Raw genomic sequence first — 19,814 nt, 5'->3', positions numbered from 1 at the left:
AATAATAAAACAAAAGTTATATTGCTTTATTAAACAAGTATAATAAATTTTGCTACATTATTTAAGAATTAGAAAATTTTCGTTTCTGTTCCTCCTGGGACCGCAAAAACTTCAATCCAGCCTCAATCGATTCAGAAATATTCATTTGCCCTACATTACGTGTCGGTGGTGGAACCCCTAAGGGGCCAAAATATTCGAAAGTAGGAGGAGGAGGAATCTCTGTTCTTTTACTCCTAGATTCCTCATTAACTTCTCTAGCCTTTTCTTCCATTACCTTGTTATAATCCGCTAAAAGAGAATCTCCGAACTCGGTATCTTCAACTTCATTCATTATTGGCGTAGGTGCCATAGCATCGCTAGTAAGACCTTCTTGGTCGCTAGTAGGCTCTTCTGGTTCATACGATTTGCTTTTAGGTGGTCGGTGAGATAATTTTCTAGGCGGGGAATCTTCGTCATATTTATATGGATTTATTGACCTCTTCTTAAGGCTTTTAGTAGTAAATCTTAATGATTTATCACTATCTTCATTATGGGATTCCAGAGTTCTCATGCCACTGAAATCCCGTTTGCTGTAAACAGTCGGAGGTGCAAACTCTTTCCGTCGTTCTTTACGTTTCTTTTCATTCCATTCATGTTGACTCATTTCATAAAACTCAGATACTCCTTCTTTGCCGATATCCCACGGTCGAACGTGACGTTTTCTGGCCTCGTTCAACTTTTCTTCGCGTTCAAGTTGTTTTTTGGTTTTTTTTTCTTGTTTCTTCTTCTGCTCCTCAGATTCTGTATCTGGCGCTGGAGGTGCTTCAGGTTCTAAAATCAAAAATAACATTTTTGTTATTTAGGGATTTGGATTCTTGTTTTACTAGTTCTATTTCATCACTCACCATCCTCTTCTGGCGGCAACCCTAATCGAGCCCTTCGCCTATTTTTTGCAGCTTTAATTCTAGCAGCCATCTGTTTGTCTCTAAATTCTTTTACCTCTACTGCCCGCTTTTGTTTTTGCTCCGTCTCAGCTCGCAATTTCTTTAATGCCTCTTGTTGTTTGGCTCTTTCCTCTTCATCTTTTGAAAACGCGTAGTATCCCACACCGTGTTGTCTGGCCTCTATCAACATAAATTTCAAGTAAAATTTCTGTGGCAGCTTTTTAAATCAACCATTTACCGTTGAACAAAATATTCTGATAGTGAATATCAGTTTTATCTCTTAGTTCATCCTCTTCCATCTCCCATTGCCGCCTTAACATTTCTCGCCTCATGTCACCGGAAATCATTTCACTTTCTTGCTCGGCTATTTGACTTTCTACATCTATTTCTCTTGCTTCTTCTTCAAGTGGTGAATCTTTCTCCATGTCTTCAGGGGGATTTTTAGCGCTCTCTGGAGCTGCTTGATGGCGTTTCTTAGCTAAATCTTTAAGTTCAGCATCTCTAGATTTTATATCATCCAAATCTTTACGAAGGCACTTCCTAGTCCGGCCCAGGGAATCTGTATATTCAACCCACTGATCTTCTGGATTCACATCTTCATCATAATAATCTGAGTCATATCGTTCTTCTTCACTATCAACTGGTAGATCTGGAGGTTCATCTGGATCTTCTTCATATTGTGCAGATGCTTTGGTTTTCTGATTAAACTGAACTAAATATCGGCGATTGACATCTTCGCTTAAATGTGATTTTGATGATAGTTTATCATAGAGTTTTGCTTTGGCTTCAAGTTTTGACCTAGATCATAATAAGAGCTTTTTTTAGTTTTGTTGAATTGCTTTTAACTTAATTTTAGTTCAGAAATGTCGTAAAAAATGACAATTTCATACCCCTTTTAAAGAATAAAGTATCAACTAGTTGTAACATTGATGCACTTATGATAATATAAATATTGTATAATATTCACTTATAAAAGTCCTTAGAGCCCTTATGACATAAACTTACCTGGACAATTTTAACAAGTCTCGTTCTTCTTCATTTAAATCATTTTCTTGCCTCTTTTCAATGCCCTTATTTTTTAGTTCGAAAGTTTTTTTCTTAATAGATTTGGCCTTTTCGATATTGTCTATCTTTGCTTTTGTTAAACCTTCCTCTTTCCTTAATATTTCAGCTTTCAAACTTAGTAACTGAAATCACAGGCACTTGGATAAAAAAAAACGAGCAATTAAATGTTAAAAAGATACATTTAATAGGTGAATATGATCCAGCTACCAGTATTTCAACTGTAGGTAAAGCTTTAACTATGATTAAAAAATGTTTCATCTAGAAGTTAGTTGCCAACACTGCGAGTTATGACAAATAGTAGTATAAATGCCAAACAAATGCAAACATGTTAGGAAAGTTCACCAATTTGACAGGCAAAATGCAAATAGTTTGCCAAATAACGTTCATTTGGGATTTTACAAATACTGCATGTGTGAACACGCCTTTAGGTTACATTAAAGAGACACAAGGGGAAAATCCACTTGGTAATTTAAGTGGTTCACTTTAGGGGGACATGCTTGGAAAGTCATCAATTCTATGGCAGGGATTAAATAATGAATTATGAACGATTTCTTAGTCTCCAATGAAATTTTTTCAAAAACTAGACAAGGAATAATTTTTAAATGAAAATTTATGGTTGTTACTGTTCAAACGTCATAAAAAAACAAGTGAGATAATCAAAAACTTACCGAGGATTTATTTATATCATAGGAACTCATTTCTTCTTTTAATAAATAGAAAACTAATTAATAAATTATTGTTTGGAAATGGACTTTCGAAAAATCGAAAATTAAGGGAAAAATCCAAACAAACCACACATTTTCTTTCATAAACAAATCAAATGACAAACGTCAACTCTGAAGCGCGTTCCGAAACGACAGAACCGGTGTACAAACATTTTAGTGCGGCTGCGCCACCTTTTCACAGATCCTAATTTGTCCTTTCGTTTATTTAGCCCCTTTCTTACTCCTAAATTGAGAAGTTAAAAGGGTAGTTCTAGAGAAAAATCATTCAGCATCGTATCTTAACGAGACATATTTCCAAATTCAATCTCACTTTTCTTTAGAATACGTAAAACTTGATATACAACATTGGCATTCTAATCCTACACCATTAACAGCGAAAACTTTACGAAACATAGCCGAACTATCATCGTCGTGACCAAATTGCGCGGACACATCGTTTCTTTTAAAGCGCGCTGGTGACGAATTCTCTAAAGACTTTTTCCAACAAAATATTCCGTCCTTGCTGTTATTTCGCCCAGTGGTGTCCGTGGCAGTAGTTTTTCCATGATTTGGTTGGAAATTCTTTATATCTGAAATGATAACTTTTGAGATTTTATTGTTTTAACTAATGACGTTCAACCTGGCGGCAATTGCGTTGTTCTTTTTGAATACTCTTCCTTTCTGGCATTCGATTTTTGCGATGACTTTTGAATATCCGGCTCAGAAACCGATATATAAGGGCAGGATTGGCATTTGGGACCGACTTGTTTAGCGTCTTGGTTTGCCGAAAATTCAGTTCCTTGGGTCAAGATATTCGCTAAAGGTTTTTCGGAACATTTATGGGGGAAGCACAAATAGCGCCCTGTGTTCATGGTTCGATAGTTGATACTGTCATCAAGTCCAGGACAAACATTCGCTTGGAACTTTTCCGTCCCGTTACCATAGCAGGAGTAAACATTACTGGGTTTACTTGATCGCTTATCGCCATTCTTTTCCAGCCTTGGAGGTAAACCGGCATAGTCTAGTTTCGACGATCGACACCTATTGTCTTTATCATGGTCGTCAATAGAAAGAATTTTTTCACATTCCCTCCAGCCAATCCCTTCAAGTTTCTGTTTAGTCGAGCCTAAATAAAAATCGTCATTTTTCGAAGTCATTTCTGCTGCTGACGCATTGTCCTCATGTATCAGTTGCCCACTATCCATAGGGATTTTAACTAGCTTTCTTTTCTGCTTCGCCTGCTTTTTTTCTGAGGCAGTTTTAACAAGTTCCTTTATTTTTGCACCCTTCCCGCTTTCTTCCTGAAAGCCCACACGTGGGCAAGCATCCATTTCCATATAATTTTGAGTGAAGAATAACTTCTTGTACATAGGACATTGCATTTTATCGCATTTTTCTAAGCATTCGCGGTTGTCCTGATCGTGTTTGGTGAGATCGATGATTCTATCTCGTTTCGTGCCTGATGGTTGGCACGTGTGGTCGGGTATTAGTGATTTAGTGGAAAGAATTATGTTTATTGGAGCTACATCTTCGGAGCTTTGAACGGGCTTAGCTTTGTCCGGTTTGGATTGACTAGTTGCAATGCCAGGAATTAATCTCGTATTCAGGTTGGGTATACTCGGTGTCTCGCTGACGCCTTGATATTTAGACGCTAACGTTTCGGTTGAGACGATGTATGAGGCGCGTTCAGGGGGCTTTATGAATGCTTTTAGGACAGATCTGCAACATATCAATAATAAAATTATCCACACTTGGAAGAAAAACGGCGAAACACAGCAGACCAAATAGGGTTTATTTATTTTATATTTAATGGAGGAATGGGTATACATTTTTCCTATTTTCAGGCAAACTCCTCTAATTTAAATATTAGCTAATTCGGTATTGTGACGCGTATGATCGAAACAGTCTTAAGTAATAACCCCCCGAAGTAATGCTTTGCAATGGTTCCGGGGGAGGAACAACGGTGAAGAGAGGACAGGGGGTTTAATCAGTAAGGGGTTAGGGGTCAGCGCGCCCTGGATAGAGACGTTAACGCGACACAAAGAGGAGAAATAAGATTGCCGAGTGCCAAATCCCCAATGTCTGCTTGCTATTTTCCCTCAACCTCTATAGAAAAAGTTTTAAGTAATAAGGGTTTGGAAGTAATGAACTGGTCTATTCGATTATTAATGTAAGTACATTTTCAAAGCAACGTTCGACGTATTTCGGCGTTATAAATGGTATCGACATCTGAATAAATTCCATTACAAATCGCATTCTGGTGGTTCGTCAGCGAAGGCTTGCATTATCTTGTCACATCGCGTTTTTTTAACCTGGATTTCCTAACCCTGTCCAATAAGTAGTTAAAGAAAGTGATAACCATAAAAAGCACCGATAAGCAATATTTACAGAAAAATATTATTTTCAGCATTTTTGCTAAGAATACGAGCACCTAGTGTGCTGCCAAATAAGACAATAAAGCTAGGGATGTCTAGGAAAAGGGCCGCTATTCAACTTTGCTCATGCAGTTTAGGGCAATTAAGGCTGGAGCATTAATGCCAAATTACTACCACTATGTTACGTTATATTAATTTAGATTATTTATTGAAAAGAAGTCACAAAGAAATGTATTTACATTTCATATTATTGTTTTGTCAGTTAGTGCAATGTCAAATCGTAAAACTCTATTCATACTACTATACGTAAAACGCCTTTGCACGAAATTTAATTAGATTTAAAACTTATCGGTAAATAAAACTTAAAATAAAACCCATCTACGAAATCACAGAGAAGGATAATAACCCTTATTATCATCCAGCCTAGACCGCGAAAAACGTTCATTGGCAATATCCCTGCGTAATTGTTTATTTTGCTGACTGTACTCGAAGGCTTTGCCTTGATAAATATCGAGTTGTTCAGATGTAGTAGTTCTGCAAAGCATGAATGACAAAAAAGCTAAAGCAAGTTTTGAAAAACTCTCACAGTCTCTCCTCCAATTCGGAAATATTCTGCTTCAAGCGAGAGATTTCTCGCTGCATATCCTGGTTCAATAGCCTCTGCTCTGTCAAGTCACGCCTGGTATCGCTGAGTAGCTTTTCCACCATTTCCAAACTGGTCTTTTCCTGTTCTAGGACTTTTTGTAGAGTTTCCTTCTCGGAACTCAACTTTTCGGTAATTTTCTGCGCCTAAAATCTTAGTTAAGAGAATAGTCAAAGCTTTGGGCCATAACGCCACCTGTGATCGACGATCCTCCCTATTTGTCAGTTCAGACTTCAAAACGTCCTTTTCCCTATCCAGTTTCACGCACAAGTCGCGCATTTGTTTTAATTCGGAGCTGCAATGCTCCAGTTCCATGCCATTTTGCTTCAATTGCATCTCAAGTCTAGCCACATTTTCTGACGATTCTGCTATCTAATTTAGACAAAAGGGGGAGAAAATTTCTATAAAAGATTAATTGATGATGGTAACATATTCTGGACTTAAAGTAATTTTAAAAAATTAAGAACATGTGATCGGTTTTGCTTTTCACCTGTTTTTCGTAGCTCTTGATGACGGACTCCTGATGTTGAATTTTCCTCTCAAGGTCGGATGTATGATCCAACGCCACGGAAAGTTGTATTTTCGACTGTGTGGCCTCGGTTTCCAAAGTATGATTATTGCTCTCGAGCTCATTGGCTTCTTGCGACAAACTTTTAAATTGATCCAAAAGTTCACTTCTTTCTAGCTCCTGAAGAAGTTATACACACATGTCATGCCTCAATGCAAATCACACTTTCTCGAGAGATCGTAGGCCTTCCCGAACATAAACATTACCTTTTGTGAGATTAGGTCTTCGGTTCGTTTTATTTCAGCCACGTAATGCTGTAATTGACGTTTCAAATCCTCGACTTGCCTCTTAGTAATATCCAGTTCATTTCGAGCTTCCCTACAGTCGCACACCACACTACTTAAGTCATTTTGGAGGCGCCTATGAAGTACAATAATTGAACAACCTAGTTAACTGATGCAAAAAAACAAATGGATGAATGGGAAAAAAACATTCAGATAACAACCTTTATATTTTTTATTTATCTCGCAGTTGCGATTACTAAAAAATATCGTTGGGATAAAATCGAGATCATTTCGACATCGATACTGAATACACTTTCTAGCAATGAGTTTAGATATTTGAAACATTTCCCAACGTTCAAAGTGGGATTGGGATGGTGAACCAAAATTAACATCGACCTATAATACGCGGAAACTTACTTGTTCTCAACTAAAGCGGCTTCTTTAAGGCGTTTCTCTTTCTCATGATCTTGTTCTAGGGAAGCTATTTCCTGCTCTTTTGCACGCAGCAGTTGATCCTGACTCGACGTCTCGTTTGCGCGTTTACTGAAATTAAAAATCCAAACACACATAAGAAAGTTAGTTATATTAACACACATGCATTATTTGTTTTTGATATAATGGGCATATTAAAAGGCTCCAGAAATTACACCATTTTCTACTGAAACCGACTTTTTTACCGTTTTGAAAATACAAAAATTAGGCCACCTCGTATAAAAAAAAAGGTTACTTTGAGCTACTATAACAATTTATTGAAGTTGGAGTACATTGTTCAAGCAAATGATCGATAGGTAATGTGACAAGTACAGTGATGGACCCAATTTTCGATTTAAACATGTTGAAATATTCATACACAAATAAGGACTTTGTCCCATAAAAAGCAGGTAAATTATCAGACACCTTTTATATGCAGTATCGTCAATTGGTATCTCAGCCAGATGTATGTTAAGTCGATTTCAAAACAGTGAACGAAATATGTAATAGATACATATGTAGTATAGATTTTATGACTCCGGAAGTATCATTTCCTAACAACCGCGGGACATTTCCATATGAAGTGAAGCTGGACATGAGAATGAAAGCAAACTAATTGTTTCTTTCGTAAAAAAGTAAAAACTGTTAGCAAAAATCACGTTCTTCTATCTTAATTCATAAGCGAGATATCCGGCACTAGAATAAAAAATATTACACCCTGTGTATTGCTTTCAGTCACGCTAGGATAGCAGGTGAAGAAAAGGTATCTCAGATTTTAAGACAGCAAATATAAACAGCTAAGAAAAATATTCTATATGAATATGAGCCGACCGATGATCAAATTTGAACGCGTGATCGATGTAGGCTGAATGGCAATGATGTATAGCTGAATTTGCAATTTATTTAATTCAAAACGTCTCGTTGTCAACGTTTAACGTTAACTTAATATGAAGTTAAAAATGCTAACGAAACGATCGATATGTGTATTTTTCTTAAGTCTTAACGTTATGTTTTACGGCTTAAGTTAACGAAACTATAAATCCAGCTTTCAGTTTGAATTAAAGAAAAGTTTTGCATTGTAATTTCCATATTCACATAAATATTAAACGCTTGTCACCTCTTAAAAAAACGCCTCTTTTGTTGGATGAACCTCGACACTCGCAACGATAATTCAGAACCAAAGATGGATTTATGCGTCCTTGGTTCTCTACGCTCCTGCATCATTGATCGCAAATAAAGTAGAAGTGGAAGAATGGTCCCACACGGTACCAAACATGGTGCCAACAAATGCATTGGAACCAAAGCGCGCGTTATTTTCTCCGAGTCGAGAGCAATAGTCGCGAGTTTCGGTATTTACAAAATTTTGAAGCGAAGGTTCTAATTGCAGTCGAAACGTAAAAGCAACATTAGCCCCCCTGTATAAAGATTTTTGTCACTCTGTAACTCATCCTTGAGCGAATTGATCGAATGAAGTCATTGTGATTATCTGACTCACGGCTTTAAATGAAGTTAGAAGCATTGTAGTTAAATCGCAACTAGATGTATTTGAAAAAGCTTGTTTTGATCTAGTAGTGCAATACCGGGAAGTAATTCTTCGAACGAAAATGTGATGAAAATTAGAAAAAAGGCATCAAAATGAATTTGCCATTAAAGGTAAGTCATTGTTAAATTTTCTAAAATAAGAACAGAGTAATTGAATAGAATGAATTTCGAGGGCAAATAAAGTATACAGAGTGAGTGTTTTTTTTAAATTTTGTTTTATAAATTCATCAGACTCTGTCTAAAACTGAAATATAAGGATGCAACTGTTTAAATATTAACACATTAAAGAACCGCTAAAATTTAAGGAAAAACAATAATATTCGAAATTATTTTTATACTCAAATATTTGGTAATTTAACGAAAATTTGTAGGGAATGCATAACTTAATGAGACATTTCACTTAATTGCAAAAAAGTAGGATGCCAACCTCTTCCGGGATCGCGCATTATTATCATAATAGTAAAAATCTAAAGAGCTGGAAGGAAGATAAAAATGACCAAAGAGAAAAAAATTAATTTTTTGAGACAAATTTTGGGAAATGTGAAATACAAAAGCAAGGTACGCTATTATAATATGAGCAAATTCTGTTTTAAAATATTCTATTTTACATAAACAATTAGTAGAAACACCAGAAAATACGGTACATAGGTTGCAAATAATTAAATAAAAATAGCAATATTTTGCGACCAACTTGAAAAATTCGTTGCTAAAGAAACAAAAAGAGATGAGTCAATATAAATAACATCGTACAATGTGGCTCCTCAATATGCTGTAATAAAATACCAATTGGCATTCTGATCGGGGAAAAACCAGCGAAGCGTGAGAACGAAATTGTAATACACGAACAAGATAAAAATTTTCAAAATTGAGTTAAGTATTTGAAAAGGTCTAGTAGCTGTAAAAAGATAAAACATAAATTTGTTGTAGAACTTGGAACCTCGTGACCTCGGTAGCGAAGCATTTGCACACCTAAGATTAAATAGAGAAAAATCGTGCAAGAAATTGCCGTGTGATACATCGGTATGCCATTAAATAATGCTCTATAGAGTTCTGGTTCCCTCATTGTTGTAATTACAACACTTCGCAAAAAATGATAAAAGAAATTGTTTTATCCATGAACGTCATCTGAACCATAATTCTTTGCTTCCACAACAGGGTGGTTAAAACCGATCTAAGAACTTTCTTTTGAAAAATAATAACCTCAATAGTCTTTGTGAGTATTTCTCAAATTCTTCATTCGTAACTACTCATTTATACTTAATGCGGCACCAAGAGGTATGTAATGGGTGCAAATCGCCGATATGCCGTGATTGCGTAACGTATTACATTCACCGTCAAAATGACCCAGTTTAGCAGGTCACGGTGAAATTATCCTCAGATTATTCAATTAATTGGCACATTTCTTGGCCATGAATGCTCACTCTAATAGGTACCAAATGTCGAATGCACGGTACCATCGTCTGTCTCACACGAAACCAGTTTTGGGTATTCAAATTTCAAAGCTCATAAATTTACTCATCCGTCGGAATTACCAATAAATTAGCCGACTGCTGTTTAGAATCTCTTTTTTTATATACAAACGCGGGAAGAAACATCGTTTATGCATCATTATTAATTGTGCAACATTAAATAATTACTGTAGATATTTATGTAATGGGAAAGAAGGAACTGGTACCATTGTTCTTCGAAAAGGATATGGACGTAATCTCAAGTGAAGAGGAAAAGTAATGATATTGCTTCTTGTAATGATATTTTCTTTCTACAATATCTATCATATATAAAACTCAGCAATAATACACATGAAGCCTAACGATTACACAATCAACTGCCAAAACACAAAAGTGGACCACCGACGGAACACATACACATGTCTTTGAAATTTCCACTGTCCTACATTTTACGAAGTAAATTTCATAATCATAGATTAAAATTTAACTACAAGTTTAATTTAAAATTCTGCAAAATTGCTTTGAAAGTTTCAAGTCATTAGTAAGTATTTACATATTTATTTTCCTTCTTTCATTTATAGGTATGGATATTACTTGAGGTAACGTTAGTACTAGTCTCCTATGGAGCCATAATGCCACCGCCATGGGCGGATCCAAAGCTCAATCCATGCGCAAAGGAGCCCCTTGGGTGGCAACGCTTGTATTGGCCCCCTGACGGAAAGTGTTATAAGATATTTCAAGTAAGTTCTTATAACCCTCATAAAGTCCAAAAAATCAGTTGTTTAGTAGTTGTTACTAAGCAAATCAAACAAAGCAGCGTTACTTAAACGGATCTAGTTCCAAAACTGTTAGGGCAAAAGTGCCCTAAATTAGTGAAAGTATGGCAATTAATCGTTTCCATCAAACATTCCAATATCTTATGATAATAACTTATAATTATTAGTTCTAACAACGAATCGGCAATTAAAATTGTTATATGGCTCAGATCTAACAAACGCACAGCAGGAAAAAATTAGGCCACAGATTAATAACCTTTGTTAATTTTTATCTGTACAAGATAGCGAAAGTATTATCTCTAATATACAGGGTGTTTCAGAAGTACATAAATTGTAACTGATGGTACAACTTTTCAAGGGCAACAACTTTCCTTAATTTTTTTTTCGATTGCCCCTCGTTATCAGGAATAAATTAAAACTAGTTTAAAATAAAATTTACTATCCACCATTGACCTATTCGATTGAGCGATAAACACGTACCAAAACAACTGCAAAAAAAGTAGGCAGCTTTTTGTGCCTACATCAAATTCTTAACATTCAGAAATGTGTTGTGACTATTGGTAATTTATTTTTTAAATTGTATTAAATCTTGTTGAGACGTTGTCTTTCACATTAATTGGCTGCCGTTTTAAACATGCTGTAATTTCGAATATATTATATTACATGTACAAAAGTGCGTTTGATAGAAGTTTGACCACTCGGAGACTTTTGTAAGTAGATACTGCACGCTGCAACAATGTTTTAAATTTGTTAAAAATGAACCATTTTTAATAAATTTAAATTGCTTCACTGGTCGAAACACCGAACGTAAACAATAACCGGCCACCATGCAAAATAAATTTGATTTTTTGACGAAATCACGCCTAACAGCAGTCCAATCTGTGACCCTTTTTTTAATTTTAATTCTACAACAGGAATTAATGGCGCATCATAATTTTTTTAGCAAGAAAACGTAAAATTAAAAAAGTAGTTTTTGAGAAAAATGGTACATAGGAAACATGTTGCCCTTAATGAGCTCGCTGCTTTAAGTTAACGCATTCATTTTTTATGCACCTTGTATATAGTGACTTTTTAATGCACAGAAGACGACTAAACCTGATCCATATTTGGGAGAAAGATCATTCAGTCTAAAGACATGAATTAAAAAAATTAAAAACGTCATTTATAATGGGTTAAGAGTGATTTTTAGCTTTTGAACAGGATTTTAATTCAATTAAAAACGTTATCGGTGCACCCGACAACACAATTACCACTTCACCTGTAATTTTTAATTGAATAATTGTAGTTACTCCTTCCGCTGTCACCCTTTGTATGCAAGTTGCAAATAAAATAATGCACATAGTCCAAACAGGAAAACTCATTTACGATTACAATTAATATTTAACACACGAAGACAATGTTTCGGGCTGAAAGGTCGTGGTATGAACATATACACCCCACCTTTTTAGAATGTGTATAGGTCGTCCAGTAAAAAAAAACCATGCACGTCATACACCATGTAATTTCATTGCCAACCCTCACGCTTAAAATGCGAAAAGCTTTCAACAAGGAATTCGGCTCTACGTAACCAATAATTATGTGGATGAGTTACAACTAGTACTTAGACTTAAGGGTAAGCTGCCCGTTAACATGTAGTAAACTATTTAAATTTAAAATGAACGTAAATAATAGAAAATTTAACAGCAATACTGACAACAGGGAAAGGTGTCGTCCAATTTGTTGTATGTTCGTCCGTTGTGACATTACACCTTTTCAATTCCCCCATTTTATTTTCTTGGGACAGTTGTATTTACTTAAATACCATCCTATATGTCGCCGCATTCTATCAAAGTTCCCATTTTAATGCTGATTTCTCTATCAGAAACTCTACTCCACGTTAATATTAGTGTTTCTCGATATGCCAAATCAGTTAAACAGCCGGTGTAAGGAGGTTGTTGCTTCCTTAATAGGGTATTTGAGAAAGGAATAACAACGACTCCTTGTTATTGAATGCCATCATAGAAGTACGACTTTATTTTTTATTAAACATCATAGATCATACAAGAAATACTGAATAAATCATGCAACCGACAACACTGTTAAATTTCAACGTTATGACATGCATGAATTTTTCTACAGAGGATCTATAGTTAAATAATTGAAAAAAATTGGTTATCATTATAGGACACACAAAAAAAATATCTGTAAGTAATTTTTGTGTGACCTATCGTGATGACTAATCTCTTCATTATTTAGATATAGTATATAGGTATAATTACACGGAGAGAGTTCAAAAACTTTGCCCTTCGATAGCGTAATAATAATTTAATTGTCAATTCCCTAGACAACTTAAGAGTGGCTGAAGCTATTAAATTTTCTCATCTTAAAAATGAAGATGTTATTAATGCAACAGAAATACCACCACTAGCAAATTGCATTTTGGTTCAAAGGAAGACTCGAATTTGCTTCCGCTATTTTCCTTTTTTCACTATTGTCATGGCAGAAGGAGAGAATCTGAGCAAACTCGGGAAAACAACATATTTATGTAACATAATATTTACATTACAAAAAATATTATATAACCGCGTTTAAAAGTTTCTCAATAATCCATGGGTTATTTTCAAGGTTGAGTAGAATGTACGATTGCCATTTTTCTACTTTTCCAAGAATAATATATGCTAATCTCCGATTAATGTATTCTGATAGCATAACCACAATAATTTCCCTGCACAACGACACAACAAACACCAATAAAAAAAAAGAGTATTAGCTATATTGTTTTATAGACAGTATTACCTAACCATTTAGGGAAAGAAAGAAGCGATTTAATTTCAATCGTATTCAATTACTTTCAAAGAGCACAATTTTTTTTCAAATACACCCCAATTTCTAATTTAATATTGTATATTAGTTAGGTCCACCATGCCCAGAAGGGATGGAACTCAGTCCTGCAAAAAGCAAAGGAGGAAACGAATTATACGCAGAATGCAGATGCCCCCCCAAACAAGCGCTTTCTGACACAGACGGCAAATGTTACCCCCTGTTTAATCTTGGACCATGTGATATTGGTTCCTATTTCGCCCCCAAGAATGTGTATAAAAATAACGTAACCACGTAAGCGAATTGGTGATCGTTTTTTAATATCAGCTCCATTATTACTTTATCGCAGATCAAACGAACAAATTGGGACCTGCAAGGAAATCCCTGAATGCTCCAACACAAATGCAATTTATTGGGTTCGAAGCGGAAAATGTTTTCAAAAATTAACCCGTGGACCCTGCCCTAAAGGGCAGCTTTTGACAGTGGACGACAATGGAATTTCCACGTGTGCTTGCAATAAATTGAAGGAAATGAAGCAATTCCGGGCAGCAGATGATAAATGTTATCAGCATTTCACTACAGGGTATTGCAGAGAACGAGGTCATTTATTTTTGCCCGATCAAACTTGTGGTTGTTGGAACTTTCTTCCCCATTTCCACCGAGAATCACAAAGATGCTACGAATTAGGTAAGAACTAAAGAAATAATATTTAGAAGAGGAGTTTCTTTATTTTGAACTGTTTTAGGCACCATTGGACCTTGCTCGAGAGGCGAAATGTTTACGGTCCTTCCCAAAACTAATAGCGGAGGTTGCATGTGCCGTCCAGGCAACATTCGCTATCGAAACAACGACGCGTGCCATCGACCATTTACACGAGGCCCTTGTGAATGGAACCAAATTCTTGTTAATTCCACCACATGCATTCCTCTCCCTTGTCGTCGTGGAGACCTGTATTTCCCCGGAAACGCTTTTTGCTACAAAATTGGCAGTCGTGGCCCTTGTGAAAAAGGAAAAGTCGTGATTTTCGACTTCGAAACTCGGCCTTCGGTGGACGGGATTTCGTACAACGGAGTATGCGCATGTCCTACTAAAAATTGTCCGGATGTAGGAAGACTGGAGTGTGACAGAACTAAAGGGCTGATTAGATACGGAGAAAAATGCTTTAAGTTATACTCGCAAGGACCTTGTTCGAAAGGTGAGTGGCTTTCTCCCGCTAGAGAAGGAAAAGAGTTGCTAACGGAAGAGGACAAAGACGAAGGAGTTTGCGAATGCATTCCTGGCAATATTCAAAGACTAAAGACTGTCGGAAATGAATTGTTAAAGGAGTGTTTACCCCAAACGGCTGTATTAGCTGAATTTTTGAATAGGACTTTCGGTAAAACTGAGATGATTGAGACAAATGTGTGAGTAATGATGTGATGCTGTGATTGTTTTGATATTATTAAATAAAATTTATATAAAACCACTTCGTTTCCTGCATTAAATAAAAAATACTAACCATCGTATCCACTGCAAACTGAAAAAAGCTATAAAATGGGTTAGAAGATAGTTGAAAGTGGTACAAAATTTACCTTAGTTTTCTATTCAGGTCTTTAAGTTCGGTCTCTAATCGGGCAATTAACTTTGTTTTTTCACCAAGGTCGTCCTCGAGAGAGGCGATTTTTTCAGTTTTTTCATCCAAATTATTCTGAAAAAACATGGAAAAAAATTATGTTATCATAAGCAAGCATTTTTTCTTATAAAAACCAATTGTTATACTGAAGTGCTACTTTCATAAACAGGTTGTGTAAAAGCTGTAAAACCAGAACCATGATTGCCACATATCATTGCTATATATCATTTTAAGAGTAACTTTATATAAAGAGCAAAATTCCGAAATATGGCAAAGTTTGTTTATAGATCGTTTGCATGAAGCGTAAGTACAATAAAATTGCTCACCGCCAGGCTGTCTTTCTCCTTATCCAATCTTATTAATTGGTTTTTCATAATTTGAATATCTGACGTCAATCTTGCGATCTCTCTATCCTGGAGTAATGTATCATTGCTCGACTCCTTTATTTTTGATTTATAGCCCGCTAGATCAGTCTCAGCACGCAACACGTGGGCTTGAGCTTCCGTCAAAGCTCTATCATTCTGCTCTTGTAGTAATCTATGAAGAAATATTGATATTAAGTTTTGAGAAAGGCAAGAAGGAAACAGAAATATTTTTACCGGAACAATACTTACTTCAATTGATTGTAGTTGGCTCTTAAATTGTTTAATTCCATTTGAGTCTGTTTATGTTGATCCTTAACGCTCCTATAATGGTTTTCCAGTTCAGAAATATTCGAACGCTGCGTTAAGTCAGCCTTAACCAAATCCCTTCTCTCATCTTCTAGTTTTTGTATGTGCTCCTGCATCTCCTTGAAGGCTCTCTTAATTCTTTCTTCATTAAAGACTGTGGATTCGTTAATCGCCTAAATAATCAAAAATGAAAAAAAAAAACAATAACTTTGATTATAAAATATGCAAACCTGTAGTTTCGTTTTGAGTGAGTTATTTTCAATTTCTAAATTATTTAACTCCTTAGACTTAACTTCCAGTTCCCTCTCCTTGTTCTTGCAATTTATCTGTGAGATAAAAAAAATCGAGTTATTGTATTTTCTCGGGAAAGAACAATACTTACATTACTACAAACCGATCTCTGAGAGTCCGGCAGCTGAATACCATTAATTATATATTCAGAATTCCTAATTTTGAATCTTCTTAGGTTTTCTTCTAATTGATTAATTTGATGTTCTTTATCATTTAATTGTTGTTTCAATTGCATAATTTCCTAGAAGTGTAATATAAAAATGAAATTTGTATAAATTCGATATTCGATTAAAGCTATTACTGCACACAAAGCTTACATTGCCTGAAGTTTCAAAACGGGGAACGTTCCTCATTTGCTCCATGAGGCGCTGGTATTCTTTCATGTAATATTCCTTTTCTTGTCGCAAATCTTCTACGGATTGTTTCGCCTATAAGGGACAAAAGCTATTAAAAAAAGGAATAAACTTAAAACAAAATAAAAATTAATTAAATCTGTAACATTATTATAGAAGCACTTACATGAACTTGTCTAAATTCTACTTCTCTATCCAATAAGTCCCGTAAATTTTTGATGCAATTACCCGATTCGCAACAACATTTCGGTCCCGTTTCCGGTTGGTAAGTGGATCCTTCATTTTTGTCCTGCACCGAAGGGTTTTTGGTTGGTGATTTACTCACAGAAGATTTTTTGCAATCCTTCTTATGCCCACTCTTCAAATTGGTCAATTCAATGCCACCTTTCTTGTTCAGCACATCATCTTCCATAGTATCTCCCAATGATCGCTTCGTTGTCTTCATATTCTTTAAAAACAGACTTATTTATATTAAAAAGGTACTTTTTATTGGGAAAACTTGAATAAATAATGTAATAACTTACCACTCTTTCACACAAATCTTCTCGATGAAAAGTCCCAGTTTTACGAGATTCTAATTCCATGATATTCCTTTTCTGTTTTGCATTTAATTGTGTTAGCCGATCAATTTCGAGGTTTAGATCATTTTCTAAAAGGCGAAAATTCTAACTATTAAATAATTGATGATATTAGTTTAGAACGTAAATTATAACCAATCAACAAATTTTTAAAATTAAAACATGAATAAACAATATACTAACAGAATAAAAGCAGGGAAATTTTTTGCACTAAGGCTTTCAGGTATCATTCAATTTTCCTTAATAGTACACTGGATTTTAACAAACATTATCAGTAATGCGTACCGATTATCACCAAACAATTAATCCTATCAGTAAGTTTTTTATTAGCGTCCTGTTCACTCTGTAATTGCCCTTCTAAATGGCTCTTTTCCAACATAACGCTATCTAAATCAGCTGCGAGTTTTCGTTTGTCCCGTTCTAAATTTTGAATGAGTATAAGTGACTCATTTATTCGATCTTGTAATCTGAAACATAATAAATGGGGTACATATCTGAAAACTAAAATCAATACAGCAAAAAATTCTAAACATACCAATTTATTATGTATCTTTTATAATATGGAAATGATGAAATGTCTTACCTAATTACTTTCTCGGAATTCCCTCGAACCGTACTCTTACATTCAGCTTCAACAGCAAGAGCAATTTCGTCTACATTTTTCATTTCTTTTTCCAATTGCCGATTTCTCTCAACCAAATGAAGAGCACGTCTCATGGCTTCATGCTGCTTAGCCACAGCCTCTGTAAACATGCCAAAAATAAGAAAAAAACGTTGAAATTAGAAATATAAATATGAAATAATAAACTTAATCTAAGGTACCTACCTTTTAGCTGGGCTTGTAAATTGTTTCTTTCCGCGTTTAAACGGGTAATTTCGTCTTGCAAAGAAGTCATCTGATTGTCTATGTTTTTGTAGCAGCAATCTTTGGTTACAGCTTCGTAAGGCCGCCCACCCTCTAGCAATAAATGTAACCTTTCTACTTCCTTATCTCGCGTTTCGACCTAAGACGTTAGAATTAAGCACTTAAACAACTTACATGCCTACTATTTTTTTATTCCTTAGCTCAACTTTGCATTAGCACCATAGAGCAAATGAAGGTCAAGATGGATATTGGATAATAGTTTATTATAACTGACTAACCTGATTCTTCAGGTATGTATTTTCTTGTGTTAATCTTAAATGTTTCTCTTCTAAATCTTTCACTTTCTCTTCTGCTGGTGAACAACTTTTTGTTAGTAAAGGCCCTTTGTGAGGCCCTTTATTGCTTGAAATGTCATTTTTTGCTTTACCGACTTTGGGTCCTTTTTAATAAAAAATATAGAAATTTAATAACAATTTTGTCACACATTTTCAAACTAATAAAAGTATTTAGTTACCTTTTTGAACTTTTGCCTTTTCTAAATCTTGAATGTGGTTTATTAATTTGGTTTTTTCAGAGTAGCAATTATCTAATTTGTCTTGAAGCACAACTATTTGATGTCTCAAATCTAAAGCACATAAAAATAAAGAAAAAGAGCTTAGTACATCTTTATTTATGTCAAATATTGTAAGAAATGCTTTAAGTCCACATTATTCAAAATAGAACATGGGATTTTAACAATTATTTACCACTGTTTCACTTTGAGCATACCTTTTTGATTTTTCTCATGTTGTTCCTTAAAATGAATAAAGGCTTGATGTAATTCATTGCATTCCTTTATAAGCCTGGCATTATCACACTTGTATGGCTCTACCCCTGATTCCAATAAATCTCTCTCCTATAACATTAGCATATGTAACATTCATTGTCTAACACTCCATAGCATGAATGCAGATGTAAACACTATATTAGGTAGAATATTGCTAAAAACCTTCTACACTTTCATAAGTCAAAGATATGCATGTGGTGTTAAAAAAATCCTACAGAATTTTTTACATTATCATTGGGTATAGAGATTGGTACATAACAGCTAAATATTGCATATAGTGTCAAATCATATAATTTATTTTTATATTGAGGGATTTATCCTTCGACTATCACTTGCAAATTAAATACCACACAACTTTAATATAGACTATTTCTTCTCATTCTTAATATAAAAAGGAGATCCAAAACTTCTAGCATAATGTGTATACTTAAACTTAATGGGAACCCCTCAACTACTGTATCCCACTGTTTATCCCTGTATCTATGTTGAGCTCTTCTTATACCTACATACTTCACCTATTTACTGACCTATGTATGTAGAAAGGAAAATGTTTGAGTAACCTTATATTCTAAAGCATTATGGGTTAAACCTACCAAACTCAGTAAAACGAAACACAAAATGATAAATACAAAAATAATAACAAAACAAACTCTTAGAATTGTCAAATTGACATTTTTCAGTTCTCAACTTACCTCCAAAGCACACTGAGATATTTTCATGTACTTTTGAAGATTTTCACTTGTTTTGTACAAATCAAGCAGTAATTTCTGTACAAGGGGCATAGATTCTGGTACCAACTTCTGAAAATATCCTAAAGAGTCTAGTTCTTCCCGCATTTGCTTGAACCTGTTCTCCATTATTGCAAAACCTTCAGCTTAAATAACTAACAACTACTAAACTTTATGTACAACTAACAATAATAACAAAACTTAACCCAAACAATTAGAATGATCCTTATTAGCGGATTTTCAACCAATCAGATTCGTTTCGGATGATAGCCACTTGATCCAATTGGTTGAACATCAGCTGATAAAGATGAATCCGATTGGGATTCTTGATTCCGAATAGGTTCAAAGACTA

The 19,814-nt window shown here is 35.0% G+C and overlaps 4 protein-coding genes across 9 annotated transcripts; 1 reads left to right on the top strand and 3 right to left on the bottom strand.

Moving 5' to 3' along the window:
• Window positions 1–2: 2 nt before the first annotated feature.
• On the bottom strand, window positions 3–2,834 carry LOC136345522 (coiled-coil domain-containing protein 174). The gene is made up of 5 exons (XM_066293930.1): window positions 2,657–2,834; window positions 1,929–2,110; window positions 1,162–1,721; window positions 885–1,103; window positions 3–810 (listed from the first exon to the last, which is right to left on the bottom strand). The coding sequence occupies exons 1-5, from the start codon at window positions 2,684–2,686 to the stop codon at window positions 62–64; spliced, it is 1,740 nt and encodes a 579-aa protein (XP_066150027.1). The 5' UTR covers window positions 2,687–2,834; the 3' UTR covers window positions 3–61.
• Window positions 2,835–3,001: 167 nt separating this feature from the next.
• Window positions 3,002–5,111, bottom strand: LOC136345526 (uncharacterized). Its single transcript, XM_066293948.1, has 2 exons — window positions 3,333–5,111; window positions 3,002–3,282 (listed from the first exon to the last, which is right to left on the bottom strand). Exons 1-2 carry the CDS (start codon window positions 4,519–4,521, stop codon window positions 3,020–3,022), a joined length of 1,452 nt encoding a protein of 483 aa, XP_066150045.1. The 5' UTR covers window positions 4,522–5,111; the 3' UTR covers window positions 3,002–3,019.
• A 137-nt stretch (window positions 5,112–5,248) lies between these two features.
• On the bottom strand, window positions 5,249–19,807 carry Cep135 (Centrosomal protein 135kDa). 5 transcript variants are annotated; one of them, XM_066293872.1, is made up of 21 exons: window positions 19,427–19,807; window positions 18,677–18,803; window positions 18,423–18,533; window positions 18,187–18,347; window positions 17,870–18,047; window positions 17,627–17,786; window positions 17,329–17,510; window positions 16,990–17,114; window positions 16,632–16,913; window positions 16,430–16,540; window positions 16,204–16,353; window positions 16,052–16,147; window positions 15,765–15,994; window positions 15,477–15,687; window positions 15,110–15,225; window positions 6,920–7,045; window positions 6,485–6,638; window positions 6,201–6,398; window positions 5,906–6,082; window positions 5,654–5,856; window positions 5,249–5,601 (listed from the first exon to the last, which is right to left on the bottom strand). In XM_066293872.1, the coding sequence occupies exons 1-21, from the start codon at window positions 19,589–19,591 to the stop codon at window positions 5,454–5,456; spliced, it is 3,411 nt and encodes a 1,136-aa protein (XP_066149969.1). In that variant the 5' UTR covers window positions 19,592–19,807; the 3' UTR covers window positions 5,249–5,453. The 5 variants fall into 5 exon arrangements, with proteins under 5 accessions (XP_066149969.1, XP_066149970.1, XP_066149971.1 ...); XM_066293873.1 differs by lacking the exon at window positions 18,423–18,533; XM_066293874.1 differs by lacking the exons at window positions 18,187–18,347; window positions 18,423–18,533 and having other exon boundaries at window positions 17,870–18,001; window positions 19,427–19,806.
• Window positions 8,229–15,003, top strand: LOC136345528 (uncharacterized). Of its 2 annotated transcripts, XM_066293951.1 has the most exons (5): window positions 8,229–8,626; window positions 10,545–10,703; window positions 13,630–13,832; window positions 13,888–14,225; window positions 14,284–15,003. In XM_066293951.1, exons 1-5 carry the CDS (start codon window positions 8,609–8,611, stop codon window positions 14,943–14,945), a joined length of 1,380 nt encoding a protein of 459 aa, XP_066150048.1. In that variant the 5' UTR covers window positions 8,229–8,608; the 3' UTR covers window positions 14,946–15,003. The 2 variants fall into 2 exon arrangements, with proteins under 2 accessions (XP_066150048.1, XP_066150049.1); XM_066293952.1 differs by lacking the exons at window positions 8,229–8,626; window positions 10,545–10,703 and adding an exon at window positions 10,784–11,449.
• Window positions 19,808–19,814: the final 7 nt, after the last annotated feature.

This window comes from Euwallacea fornicatus, chromosome 20 (assembly GCF_040115645.1).
Source record: "Euwallacea fornicatus isolate EFF26 chromosome 20, ASM4011564v1, whole genome shotgun sequence".
Lineage (NCBI taxonomy): Eukaryota > Metazoa > Arthropoda > Insecta > Coleoptera > Curculionidae > Euwallacea > Euwallacea fornicatus.
The sequence above is the reverse complement of the archived record's forward strand: the minus strand, read 5'-3'. Positions and strand labels throughout refer to the sequence as shown.